Consider the following 14843-nt stretch of genomic DNA (forward strand, 5'->3'; position numbering starts at 1 on the left):
TTTTTTTTTTTTTTTTTTTACTGATCATCTCTGTGTTCTGCTCTGTTTTTAGCCCCTTTCCCTTTTCCCTCTTCCCCTTAATTTCAGGACATGGGTCCCTAAATCTCCCGCTGCCCCATTTAGTCACAGAACTGGGCTGAACCGGGCCACAAGCCTTTGACAGATATAATGAGAACACAGCTCACTCCGATCTTTGCTTCGTCTCTCTCAAATCTGAATTCAAGGAAGGTAGATGTCCATATTGAACTCTACAATCAATGGTAAGAAAAACAAGTACAGGGACAGATTAATTTTATGATATGTTTAAATTTTATGATTGTTCCTATATCTCTTCATGGATTTTACGGAAGATCTGTCCAAGTCATTGAGTCTAGCAATTTCAACATGTCTAAAATTAATTCTTATTATGCTATCATAATAAATAGTTGAAAATATTTAATCTTTAGCTTTTCTCTTCAAAAGTTGAGTAGAAGCATTAGAAATTTTCACTTTTTGTGTAGTGCACCAGTTGAGTACATGAGAAACAAGAATGCTTATCAGACAGTCCCTTAAATCCAAATATCACTAAGAATAAATGGAACTAGTTACAATACAGGGCATTTGCAAATTACAATTGGGTTTTAATCCTGAAACAAAAAACTTCATTAGGATACTAATGATAATAATACATTGGTTTAAGAAATTTAGAGTACTGAATGTCTTTTATGAAAAAGAAAACATTGAGTTAACAGAATTTCATTGTTATGAACTGGAAAATGAAAACAAAAGAAAATAGAAGAGAAAAAAAAAAGGGGAGGGGAGAGGGGAGGGGAGGGGAGAAGAGAGGGAAGGCGGAGGGGAGGGGAGGGGAGAGGAAAGAAGAGAGGAGAGGAGAGGAGAGGAGAGGAGAGGAGAGGAGAGGAGAGGAGAGGAGAGGAGAGGAGAGGAGAGGAGAGGAGAGGAGAGGAGAGGAGAGGAGAGGAGAGGAGAGGAGAGGAGAGGAGAGGAGAGGAGAGGAGAGGAGAGGAGAGGAGAGGAGAGGAGAGGAGAGGAGAGGAGAGGCACGGAAAAAGGCAAGGCAAGGCAAGAAAAGGCAAGGCAAGGCAAGGCAAGGAGGAAAGAAAAAGAAAAGAAAAGAAAAGAAAAGAAAAGAAAAGAAAAGAAAAGAAAAGAAAAGAAAAGAAAAGAAAAGAAAAGAAAAGAAAAGAAAAGAAAAGAAAAGAAAAGAAAAGAAAAGAAAAGAAAAGAAAAGAAAAGAAAAGAAAAGAAAAGAAAAAAAGAAAAGAAAAGAAAAGAAAAGAAAAGAAAAGAAAAGAAAAGAAAAGAAAAGAAAAGAAAAGAAAAGAAAAGAAAAGAAAAGAAAAGAAAAGAAAAGAAAAGAAAAGAAAAGAAAAGAAAAGAAAGGAAAAGGAAAGGAAAGGAAAGGAAAGGAAAGGAAAAGGAAAGGAAAAGGAAAAGGAAAAGGAAAAGGAAAAGGAAAAGGAAAAGGAAAAGGAAAAGGAAAAGGAAAAGGAAAAGGAAAAGGAAAAGGAAAAGGAAAAGGAAAAGGAAAAGGAAAAGGAAAAGGAAAGGGAAAAAGAAAGGGAAAGGGAAAGGAAAAGGAAAAGGAAAAGGAAAAGGAAAAGGAAAGGAAAAGGAAAGGAAAAGGAAAAGGAAAAGGAAAAGGAAAAGGAAAAGGAAAAGGAAAAGGAAAAGGAAAAGGAAAAGGAAAAGGAAAAGGAAAAGGAAAAGGAAAAGGAAAAGGAAAAGGAAAAGGAAAAGGAAAAGGAAAGGAAAAGGAAAAGGAAAGGAAAAGGAAAAGGAAAGGAAAAGGAAAAGGAAAGGAAAAGGAAAAGGAAAGGAAAGGAAAAGGAAAAGGAAAGGAAAGGGAAAAGGAAAGGAAAGGGAAAGGGAAAGGAAAGGGAAAGGGAAAGGAAAGGGGAAGGGAAAGGAAAGGGGAAGGGAAAGGAAAGGGGAAGGGAAAGGAAAGGGAAGGGAAGGGAAAGGGAAGGGAAAGGGAAGGGAAAGGAAAGGAAAGGAAAAGGAAAGGAAAAGGGGAAAGGAAAGGAAAAGGAAAGGAAAAGGAAAGGAAAGGAAGGGAAAAGAAAAGAAAAACATAAGTATTTGCAGTGTCTCAGCCAGTCACCAATATGTAAATGTGGGCAATATTTGAAATATACTTAAGTTATTCATTTAAAAAAAAAAAAAAAATTCTAGAAGTTGATAGTTGATGTTCACAGTATCTGATGACCAGTCAGTTCCTCTTGAACAATTTTCACAGAAAAGTCTCATCTAAGTGGAAATGTTTTGCAGGCAGCTGCTTTAGGTCAGGGTAACATATGAATCCTGACTTGAGAATTGCATTAAAGAATAATAAAAATTAGAAAGAAGATAAAATGAATTATAAGTGAGCAGTAAGTACTTGTAATTAATAAGCATTCCAGGTAAAATACTGTTTCATATTAAAGATAGATTTTGTATTGATTTTTTTTTTTATTTCTTACTTCAGAAAAGATGGCTTAGGGGGAGGGAGAAAAAAGGAAGTGCTTTCAAAAGTATTGTTTTGGCTTGCATTTGGTGCTTGAACCCAATAAGATAGCTCATGTGTGGAATGGTAAACAAGTGCATAATTCTTGTCAGGATCAAGATTGTACTGGCAAAACTAACAACTGGATGACAGATTTCCCAGAGGGGCCAAGATCTGAAAGAAGTGTGAGCTGACCTCATAACCTTAGACTCAAGGGCCATCAACATGTTATCTATGGACTTCAGTGAGCCTGCAGTTTATTCCTCTGAGGTTGCAAAAAAAAAAAAAAAAAAAGTATAGAAAAAAAAAACTTTTCCATGAAGGCTACGCTGCTTCCATGTAGGTAGAGTTTCCAAAGCGGTTCTCACATCCACATTAAAAGTTTGAAAATATTGCTAGAAAATATCTGTTCTTTTCAGCTCAAAGCCAGTCCACTGTTCAAAAGATCTCATACATTTTTGTTTGTTTGTTTCTTTCTTTCTTTCCTTTTTTCCCCATAGAACTGACAGATGTAATATATTGCAAGGGCAGCGGCAGAACCTTCTGAACAATTTTTTGGACAATCTCTTAGCAATGTTTTTGTTGTGTTTTTTTTTTTTTTTTTGTATAAAAAATTTAATTTAGCATAGCATGAATTCAAACATGTGTATATGTATATAATACCTGATTAAAGGTTTTTTTTTTTTTTTTTTTTTAAGATTAATATGTTTTACCTTGTACACATTTAACAATTATGTAGTTTTTAAGCCTCACTATGAATTACCTGGGATAAAGTTAGAAAACACAGCTAAAGTGGAAGTATCTCTGGTGGTTTGCATCAGATGGTCCTAAGTGTTTCAAAACTAATGACAGTATAAGTTATATACAATCTGTGTTTATTAATTTAATGACTTTAATGTTAAAAGACACTGAAATCAAATTGATATCTATTCAGACACTTGGAGATTTACTTTTTTTTACATCAGACATCTATGGGCTTATACATATATAATACTTAAAAATTCTTAGAGCAATAGCTAAATATCAAGAGAATAGCACTAACTAACCCTTTAAAAAATCATGTGCATTTATTCTCTTAGTGGATATCTGAATTCAAGACAGAATAAAATCAGAAAGGACAAATGCAATTGCAGAATGAATGGTGAAAAGGAATAGAGGATGGAGAAAGCCTTACCACCAGATTGGATATGTATTATGATAGTATGCTGGGACTGGAGCACATCTGTGGGGGAAGATGTAACTGTGAGCGAGTCAAAAAAGAGCTTATCAGACTCCTTGATAGACCCTATGACTGTGAAACCTTGGGAGTCTGGAGTGTAAGACAGAGAGCAAACGGTATCTGTTTGCATCTAAGGGTAAACAGGAAGTTCTGTTTGTACAGATTGTTAACCTTAGCACACTTAAGAAACCTTTCATCCTTCATCACTGTTGTTCGGGAGAAGCTAGGCTAATTAACTAATTAGGGGGACTGGAATTCCTGGCTTGTAAGTGAATGGTATATAAGATGTATGTTGAACACAATAAAGCAGAACTATTCTGAGAACTATTCTGATGCTACAAGAAACTATGAGAGCTCTCTAACTCGACTGAGCGCCAACACACTTCTGTGAGAGGAAGCTGAGAGATCTAGAACCATTCAGCCTAGAGAAGAGAGTTAGAGAAATCTAGATCTAAACACATGTATAGACATATGTGTCTATAAAAACCTGAAGGGAGGGTGTAACAAGGATGGAGATAGGATCTTCTTTTCAGTGGTTCTCTGTGTCAAAACAAGAGGCAGTAGGCACAAATTGTGTTTGTGAAGGTTCTGTCTGCATATCAGGAAACACTTTCACTTACAGGTGACTGAACACTGGCTCAAGTTGCTGAAAGAGGTGCCACCATGGAGATCATTAATTGTTGTCCTGGCATGGGTCTGTCACCCTGCTCTGGGTGGTACTGCTTGAACCAGACCAGACGGACCCAGAAGTCCGTTCCAATCTCAACCATTTTGTCATTCTGTGAATATGCTTTATATATATTTATATATATATATATATATATATATATATATATATATATATATATATAACTAAATATATATATATATATATATTTTTTTTTTCCACTAGTTTTTAGTTGTTCCCTCACATTGTTTCTGGGAAAATTGAAAGTGTTTATTCTTTAGAATGATATAATTAAAACTTCTAAGCTTCTTTTCTGAAGTTACACAGACAAACTCATTTCTTAAGACATTACAAGTGACAGGTATGCTTTAAGACAACAATAATTTCATCAAAGCTATGATAAAATAAAAATTTCAGAACTCATTTTGGGTTTAATACTGCTTTGAATTTTCTTTAGATAGGAGGGAGAAGAAAACAGAATAGAGGGAAAAATGACAAGTGGATAAGAGAAAACAGGATAATGAGTGCATAGATGCTAATGAACTGAAAAAAATACTATTTTATTGAACTGTTAGGTGTATCTGCACAGAATTCAGTCATTTAAAAGCAACTGCAGCATACATAAAGAGCCTTTTAAAATTTTCACACAGGAAATCATATTAATTTTTTGTCTTCCAAAGTTTTTGCTTACAATTAAGGATAATTTTTGTTCTATACCAGGTTACAACCAAGCCATTTTTAACACAATCTCTCTCCAACTCACTGTCTGCACATGCAGACATCAGTACAAATAGTAAAAAGGAAGATGAGAGGAAGCAAAGGAGATAAACTGAGCTAAGTTTTTCATTCTGAGAATGCAATGGTCAATGACCTCAAAGGAAGCAAAATTTACTATGTTATGGGTGATGATGGCTGTATGTAAACTAAAATGAATACATGTCTTACATGTCCCAGTTACATCTGAAAACTCTGATGACATAGACACTGGCTTTTCAGCCACAGATATAATTGTATGAATTTAGCTATTTAGATAATTAGATTTTTTGCTTCAGCCCATTTGAGAACAACCCTTTAATTAAATCTAGCACTTTTATGAAAACAATCTGGACTTAAAGGTTGGTAGCTTCTAAAGAAAACTTTTTTTTTTTTTTTTTTCCTCACCCCCCCAGATCTTCAGTGAATCTATTTTCAAATTAGACAAATGTAGAACTTTTGAAGAAAACTGAGGGACTCATTTTCAATGAAAAGTGAGGAATATTTGGATGTGATTGGCCAAGGATGCTTTAAGATCTATAACCTTTGAATTAAATTTACCACTAACTACTTAATTTGTTACCAATCCTAGTGTGTAGACCTTTGATTAAGCCTAATTTTGTGTTGAATAGTACTGCAGTGCTGTATAGCATCTGCTACACAAATCCCTGAAGTGTCCAAGGTAAATCAAAACAAGTTGCTTACCTGTCTAAACTCTTCAAGATCTGTTTTGTTCCCCACCAGCACCAAAGGGATGTCATAGGTGTGCCGAACACGATAAATGAGTTCCTTAAACTCAGCAGCTTCTTGAAAAGATTGACGGTCTGTGATGGAATAGCAGATAATGAAACCTTCTCCGCCTCTCATGTATTGGTCTCTCATGGCTGTGAATTCTGCCTATGAAATTGGAAGAACATGCTCAGTAATTTGACAGACCAAATACTCCATTTTTAAGTAACAGACTTCCTGAAAACTTCCTCCTTCCCCCCAGTAATTTCATATTGTTTTGCTGCTTTAAAACACTTTGTGAAAGTTGGATCATCACCCTAGATTATGAACCACCAAGATTTTTCTGGGACTCTTTTTTTTTTTTTTTCCTCTCACTGGAGCTCAGTCTTCCAAGAATATAAAATAATTATGCCAGCACTCGCTTATAGAAAACACTCTCGTGTGTATTTCTAGAACTTTCTGCAGCGCTCCTGGTACACTTAGATGAGTAGCAATTCAATGCATGCAAACAGGTGTGAAAGAAGAGTTATATTACTATCCAGGGATGGAGATAGTTACAAATTCTTTATTATGCACTCAATTCAAAAGCTCAGTAATATCAAAAACACATTCATTAACTCCCTCCAGCTCTGGAACAGTGCCTAATAAAACAACAAGATAATTTGCAAAAAGTTCTCTTTCAAGTGCTCCCCAGGAAGCTGAGGTAATGGGATAACAGCATTAAATCAAAATGAACAATTTTAAATGGAGAAAAATTGTCCCACTTTTCTTCTCCTGTGTTTTCCTATATTTTAAAGTGTATTTATTGCTACAGTAGTATATATACATTAATGTGTATTCAACAAGTGCCACATACTAGAAGAATCAAGATTTACTTCTTAGATGCTAGATACTGTAGCTCATGAGTATGCTTTAAAGGTGGTTTCTTTTAAACTTTGGTTGTTCTTCTTGATCACAGCCCAGAATAATCCAATACCATGGCAACATTCAGCCAGGATCAAAATCCTATTGAACAAAATCATCTCTCCAGAGATATTAAGATGCAGGAAGTTTTGTTAAAGCAAAGCATACACATATCAACATTGGACCAATGCTATGAGAAGCAAGATGCAAATCAACTGTATGTTTTGTATTCTGTTGAGAGTTTAAGCTAGGATTTTAGAAATAGTTTAGGTTGAATATATATGCTCAGTTTTTGCTGGAAATTGAAAGTAGATTCCTTATGCTCTTTTAAAAGTCTGAGTCTTAAATCTCTCTCAGTAGTCACTCACGTTGATTGATAGCACTTGCTGTGAATAGACTTTTGTGTTGACCATTATCATTTATTCATGATATGTCTCTTACCCAAGGACATTCTAATATATTACTGAAAATATTTCACCTTCTAGAGGAAGAAGTTCATAGACTAAGTTCCAAAATAGAAGACTAGTAGGCAGTTTAAGAGAAAGATTCTACTGAGCTTTACTCAGAATTTCAAAATGTCTGAAATATCAACAATGACATCCCAGTAATCCCAGGAGATTTTGTTAACTGTCAAACTCTAATATAGAACATATTAGGCCATGTTCTACCCCACCTTCTTCAAACTGGATATGGGTAGCAATAGGAAGAAACATAGGATCCATCAGATTTTGTTTTTCATGGGGTAAGACAATGAAAGGAGATTTTGTTTTTGCCCCAGGTCTTTGCTTTTCAACATTAGATATCCAATGGATTAATAAAGCAACATCAAACCAGAGAGCATGTATCCGATCTCCAGCTTGTGGACAGGGGGTGTTAATGATTGAACACAGCCACATTTCCCCTCACTTACTCACTCTCTGGTTTTACTTAAAGAGCAAGATCTCTCCATCATCACCACTAATTTTCTTCTCTTTAAATTACCTCATCTAGGATCATTATGTTCTCTGGGTAGAATACTCTTCTTTACATTAGGGAAAGAACAAGGCTATAATGCAGCCATTCAGGCTAAGCAGACAATAGAAAGATGATATGAAGTTTGTTTTGTGCTATAAAGCTCCTGAGTTAGCCACCAATGTGTGACTGTAACCGTAGGCTACTATTTATGCTTTCATATAATGGAAAAATAATAAAATAAATGGACAACATTGCTTTGACTGAGCATTAAATAAATAAATAATATTAACTGATTATTTATTTATTTAATTTTAAATCTGTTTTGAAGTTTAAAGAAGATGAATATTTACACATCTAGACAGAGGCTCCAGATCCCACATATATATACGAAAGTAAATGTTTTGTTGTTAAACTTAAATCCCAGCCACAATACCCTGTAAAATTGGGTAAGGACTTTCATAAGTCAACTACTACAACACTGGATGACTGCTATGTTCAGTGAGATAATCCATCTCTATGAATTTTTTAATAACTTTTTTACACTTATATATAGCTATGTATGGTCAACACACACAAAAAAAAAACCTGTTAGAACGCATCCCTCTACGCATTACACACTACAAGTGACTTCTGTTACATGAGGACCGTCAGGATCACACTCCAGGAGTGCTTAATGGCTTTCTTTAACTGCTAGAAGAATATGAGTTTTTGATTTTTTTACAATATGAACCATTCCAAAGGGACAAAATATTCAGGTTTTAGACACTGCTGTTTTTGAGTTGGACTTGTACCTACATATATTGGGGTGTTCATATCTAGGCATAATTATGAATTTTTGTTTATAAATGAATTTACTTTGCTATTATTATTATTATTATTACACCATGTTATTGCAGCTGATGCACTAAATAGACAAAATACCTTAGTGTCATGCCTACAGTGATTGACTTTCAGACGTATGAATTATTGCATGCTGACAGGATTGGGGACATCTACTTGTTTTTTCTGTTGACTCAGTTATTTTCTTCCTTTCTTGGTGTTGATGCTGTGTTCTGTTTTGTTCTGTTTTGTTTTGTTTTGGCACAACTACTCACTATAGAGTCTAAGGCTCCAAAATTAAACAAATCAAGCACTTTTTCTTGGATTTCCAAATTTTTTTTTAGAATTTTAGTTCTTCTTTCTTTCTCCTTCTTTCCAGGAAATTCAAAATAAAAAATTGTTTTATTAAAAAATTTGCATTTTTAACAATGCAGAAGAAATAAAGACTGAGGTACTGAACAGCTACATCTCACCAAAGGCAGGTTGTTTTTCACCAGTCCAGTAGCCTTCTGTGACACAGTGACAGTATCAGTAGACCATGGAAGGGCAACCGATATTGACTATGGATTTGAACTGTGGACTGTTTGGTGGGTAAACTGCTGGATGGGCAGTCACAGTCAGAGGGTTGTGGCCAACAGTATTATGTCCACATGGAGACCGGTCAGTGGTGTCACTCAAAGGTCCATTTTGAGGCTGGAGTTTTTCAACATCTTTATCAACAACATAGATAATGGGATCAAGTGAATGCTCAGAAAGTTTGCTGATGACATCAGGCTGAGTGGTGCAACTGACAAAACAGAAGGAAAGGATGCTGTCTGGAGGATCTGGGCAGGATTGAAAAGACAGTCCACGAGAACCTAGAGTGAGTCAAGGCCAAGTGCAAGTGTTGCAGTTAAATCAGGGCAATCCCAGGTGTGTGTACAGGCTGGGAGAAGAATTCACTGGGAGCAGTCTTGCAGAGAAGGACTTTGGTGTCCTGGTGGATGAAAAGCTAAGCATGAACCAGCAATGTGTGCTTGAATCCCAGAAGGCCAATATTATCCTGGGCTGCATCACAAGAGGAGTGGCAGCATGGAGAGGGAGGTGACTATCCCCCTTTACTCAGCCCTCTTGTGGCCCTATCTGGAGCACTGTGTTCAAGCCTGGAGCCCCCAGTAGAAGAATGACGAGGAGCCAATGGAGTGGGTCCACAGGAGATTTGTAAAGATGCTTCATCTCTCTTATGAAGAAAGACTGATGGACCTGAGCTAGTTTATCCTGAGGAAGAGATGGCTTCAGGGAGACCTCATTGCAGCCTTCCAGTACTTAGAGAGAACTTAAAAGCATGATGAGACCAGCATTTTATGTCCTCTAATATTGATAGTTCAAGGGAGAATAGCTTTAAACTGAAACAGGGAAGACTGAGGTTAGATGTTAGGAAGAAATTAATTACTTTGAATGTAGTGAGGCTAGAACAACTAGAACCAACTAGAATATGTTGGCTAAAGTTGTGGAAGCATAATCTTTGGAGGCATTCAAGAATGAGTTGGAGATGCCCTGTTGCAACCTGATCTTGGCAGTGGAAACCATGGCATGGAATTAGAAGATTTTTAAAATTGCTTCCAACCAAAGCTGTTTTATGATTCTGTGTAAATACATCTGTTTGATTTTTAGTTCAAGAGAGATATCAAATTTCACTCTTGTTAAAATCCAAGTTCAACTAGTTTTTATAGATACGGAGATAGACAAAATGACTTTCTGTATGTTTTAGTGATTTTGGTTTTATGTTTCACCTAGTTCTGTTACAAAACAAGCAACAGATTAACTCTGCCACCGGTATACATATATCTTTGTTTCCTGCTATAGCAACAGTTTTGTAAAAAATATTCATGTATAGATCTAGATATTCTATGAGCAGCTCGTGGAAGTCATGTGATAGCCATCACTTGTTCTCATGGGAGACTTCAACTTCTCTGATGTATGTTGCAAATATAATACAGCACAGAGGAAGCAGTCCAGGAGGTTTCTAGACTGCGTGGAAGATAGCTTTCTTATGCAACTGGTAGAAGAGCCTACCAGGGGTGTGATGATTGTGGAGAGGAAAGAGACCTGAGGGTGTTGGTTGATGCTCGGCTGAACATTAGCTAACAGTGTGCCCAGGTGGACAAGAGGACCAATGGCATTCTGGCCTGCATTAGAAAAAGTGTGGCCAGCAGGAGCAGGGGGGTAGTCATCCCTCTGTACTCAGCACTGGTGAGGCCCCACCTCGAGTACTGTGTTCAGTTTGGGGCCCCTCACTACAAAAAAGACATTGAGGCCCTGGAGTGTGTCCAGAGAAGGGCAATGAAACTGGTGAGGGGTCTGGAGCACGAGTCCTATGAGGAGTGGCTGAGGGAGCTGGGATTGTTTAGTCTGGAGAAGAGGAGGAGACCTCATTGCACTCTACAACTTCCTGAAAGGAGGTTGTGGTGAAGAGGGGTTTGGCCTCTTCTCCCAGGCAACAAGCAGGACCTGGAAAAATGGCCGCAAGTTGTATCAGAGAAGGTTTAGGTTTAGACATCAGGAAAAACTTTTTATCTCAGAGAGCGGTCAGGCACTGGAATAGCCTGCCCAGGGAGGTGGTGGAGTCATCGTCCCTGGCAGAGTTCAAGAGGCGTCTGGATGAGGAGCTGCGAGATATGGTTTACTAGCTTGTGGTAGCTGTGGTAATGTGAAGACGGTTGGACTAGATGATCTTATAGGTCGTTTCCAACCTTGTGATTCTATGATTCTATGATTCGATATATTTTTTACTCAGTAGGAGAAAAATATGAGATAATTCCTAGTCAGTAAATATCAAGTAAAAGAGAGAAGAAAATCACACCTCCTGACAATAAAAAATAAAAATCAATTCTAATAATTAAAGTGAAGATTTGTCATGCTTATAGCACTTTACAGATTGTTGCCAGTCTGTAATGTTCTCTTGTGAATTATGACTAAGACTTAACTGAAAAATGTGATAAGAAATCTTTTTAAACAAAATCACCTTCCTGCTTGAGAAAGATGCTGTACTTAAGAACAAGAATCAAGTTTGGAAAGAAACAAACAAAACAAATTTCTAAAACATTAATGAAAGCAGAATAACTTTTCTCTTTTTCCATTATAATTGGAAGCAGAGAAGAAAATAACAACAGCTACAACAACAAAAACATTATAATAATCATCATAAGATGTGATAATTCCATATGTTGAAGAAAGTTATGAATACATTCTCATTATGTCATTCTTATATATATGTGCCTTTTATCACTTACTGGGCATCTCATGAGATTTTTCAAACAAGAACAGAATGGACTCTCAGTCAACATGTCAGAGGCAACTTATTTTGATGTATCAAATGACACACACCCAGTTAGACTGGTTTATACTTTATTGATCTCCCTCTTTTATGAGTTGTATTTATATCTCTTCCTCAAACTTTTTTGTGAGTTTATGTCTTTTCTGTTTTTCATGAGTAGGTACTCACTCTTTTGAGCAGCAGCCCCAAATTTTATTTTTTTCTCTTCATGAAGTTGGTAGTACACTTATAGATACTCTATTCTACATATTCCTATGTTTTCCTTTCACATATCTCAAGTTTCAGCTCCATCGACACTTTGGGATCCATGACATGCAAAAAAATACTTCCATATCCATCCTTAGGAGGCTGTACATGTTTTCACATCTCACATACTTTCTTCAGACAAGCTGAATTTCTATAAATGTTTGGTTTTGGTTTTGGTTTTGTGTTTGTTTTTTAATTAGAATTTAGGAGTACAACCTAGTGAAAAAACAACAGCAATAAAAAAATGTATCTTCTGGTTTCTTTCTGTTATACTGATTTGTATTCTTTTACCCTACTTTCCATAATGATAAACAGAAAGGTTTTTCATGAAGTGCAGTATTTTTAATTAGATTTTAAATTTATACTTTTTCACGCAAATATAAATAGGATTTGTATTTTTTTTTTTTTTCATTACAACTTGCAATTCTTTCTATATGAGATAAGTACAATAACATCTACAGAGAAGGAAATTAGGACATCAAGCAACAGAGTTGGCTACTATGATATATAGATCTTTATGGATTAGTTTACGGCTGGCTATTAAACCTAATGGTCTATCCAGTGCTCAGTTCAACACAACTCTACCATGTGGATCATAATAATCTATGGAAAAATATTAAAGCAAAACAAAACAAAACAAAAAAAACCACTGTAGGTATGTCAGATTCTTTAGTATTTCCTCAGTATGTCTTCCTGAACAATAGTAGAGAAAAAATGCTGGACAAGAAACTGATTTCAGAATATTGTGGTGAATCACCACATCACCATTTTACACCAGTATAACAGAAAACTAAATCAAATTATCTCAGATTCTAATGTTAAGCATTGCTAATGGAAAGACTCAGCAGCAACAACAGGAAAAACAAACAAACAAACAAACAAAAAACACAGAGAAAAGGGAAGAGGAAGAAATAATAACAGCAAAAAGACAGAGACAGTGAGTCGTGGGCCACTGTAATATGTCCCTTCTGTTTCATTGTGTGTGATATGTTTGAGGAGGAAGCACAGTGCAGTGCTTCAAAGTTCAGGTCCCCCCCATGCTCCTCAGAAGTTCAGTGTTTAGAAACTTAAACATTAAACTTAAATGTTTCTGAGATGCAGCATCTCAGGAAAAAAAAAAAAAAAAAAAAAAAAAAAGTGTTGTATTTTGCAAACTAGACACACACTCCACATATTTTGAAGTGTGTTCTGCTTTTATGATATTGGCTTGTAGCTCTGGAAGAGGTCAGAGTCTCCCCAAGGAGTCCATCCTCACAGTTTGAGAAATGCCACTTTTTCTATCTTGTCTTACTTCTGCTTGACGTTAGAATTGGGAATCTGCTAGCAGATGTTCTTAATCAAAGCTGTCTCCCTGATTACCACAGGGGTCATTCTTATTATGAAGGTTTTTACACTGCCAGTGAACAATGGGGGGTGGGGTGTGCTCTTGGAAACAAGCAGAATATTGTTCATCTATGACAATGAACAAACAAGATACAATGAGCAAAAACTACACAGGAAGCTCACTGGGGAAAAATAAATCCTTCAGATAATGAGTAAAAGAGTCAAATGTAAAGATCATAAACCTTAGGTATATGAAAATATATTTATTTATTTACTTTTTAATTCAGAAAGTTATTTACAAATATATATATATATATTATCTCAGAAAAGTTTTTGCAAATATGGTTAAATATTGTGTTCTAATAAATGAGTTTTCAAGGCCAAACTGCTGGCCTACACTTTCTCTCTTCATACAAATTCTCTTATAAAGTATATATTTATAAAGTGAATATAAAGTATTCACTTTATTACTGAAGAACTGGTTGGTGATGTGAAGTACTGGCAAAGACTTGAATGAAATAATTGTAAGATGGTAGAGTTTGGAGTCACACTTGGAAGAAACAGGGCAGTAAGTAGGATGAAACCCTGAACTTCAAGAGAACTGGTTTTGACCTTTTCAAGAATGTACTTGGGAACATCCCATGGATAAGTGCACTGGAAGATAAGGGATCCCTAAATATTCACTTCCTCCATGCTAACAACTTGTACAGCCCTAAGGCTAAGAAAAAATAATTGCCAAATCACTATCTATCATTTTTAGACTTCATGGAGAACAGGAGGAGAGCCTCAGGAATGAAGGTTAGCCAGCATCACTCTAGTCTTCCAAAGAGCATGAAGGAGGATCCATGGGACCACAGGCCAGTCAGCCTTATCTCCATTGCTGGGAAGATGCAGCTTATTTGGATTATCATCTCCAAGTAAGTGGAAAAAAAAGAAAGTTATCAGGAGAAATTAACATGTGCTCAGCAAGGTGAAAACACACTTGACCAATCTGATAACTTTCTATGATGTCATGTCATGGGAATTGCCTACCTTGACTTCAGCAAGGCTTCTGACACTGTCTCTTATAACATTTTCATAGGTAAACTAAGGAAGTGTGGCATAGATGAGTGTACAGTGAGGGGGATTTATAGCAGGCTGACTGGCAGAGCTCAGTGGATTGTGATCACAAGTGCAGAGTCTAGTTGGAGGCCTGTAGATAACAGTATTCCCCAAGGGTCAGTTCTGACTCTGACCCATGTTTAACATCTTCATCAATGACCTAGATAAAAGGACAGAGTGAACTCTCAGCAAGTTTACTGATGATACAAAGCTGGGAGAAGTAACTGACATACCAGAAGGCTGTGCTACCATTCAGTGAGATGTGGACAGACTGGATAGTTGGGCAGAGAGGAACATTATGAGGTTCAACAAGGGAGAGTGTTTGCTC

General features: G+C 36.3%; 1 protein-coding gene across 1 annotated transcript in view; it reads right to left on the bottom strand.

The window, feature by feature from the left end:
- The window catches only part of RIT2 (Ras like without CAAX 2), a 183004-nt gene that overhangs the window by 76742 nt on the left and 91419 nt on the right, over window positions 1-14843 (bottom strand). The window contains 1 exon segment of the mRNA XM_090131322.1: window positions 5819-6021. Coding sequence (XP_089987448.1) covers window positions 5819-6021 — 203 coding nt within the window.

This window comes from Phasianus colchicus, chromosome Z (assembly GCF_987193195.1).
Source record: "Phasianus colchicus chromosome Z, bPhaCol1.hap1.1, whole genome shotgun sequence".
Classification (NCBI taxonomy): Eukaryota; Metazoa; Chordata; class Aves; order Galliformes; family Phasianidae; genus Phasianus; species Phasianus colchicus.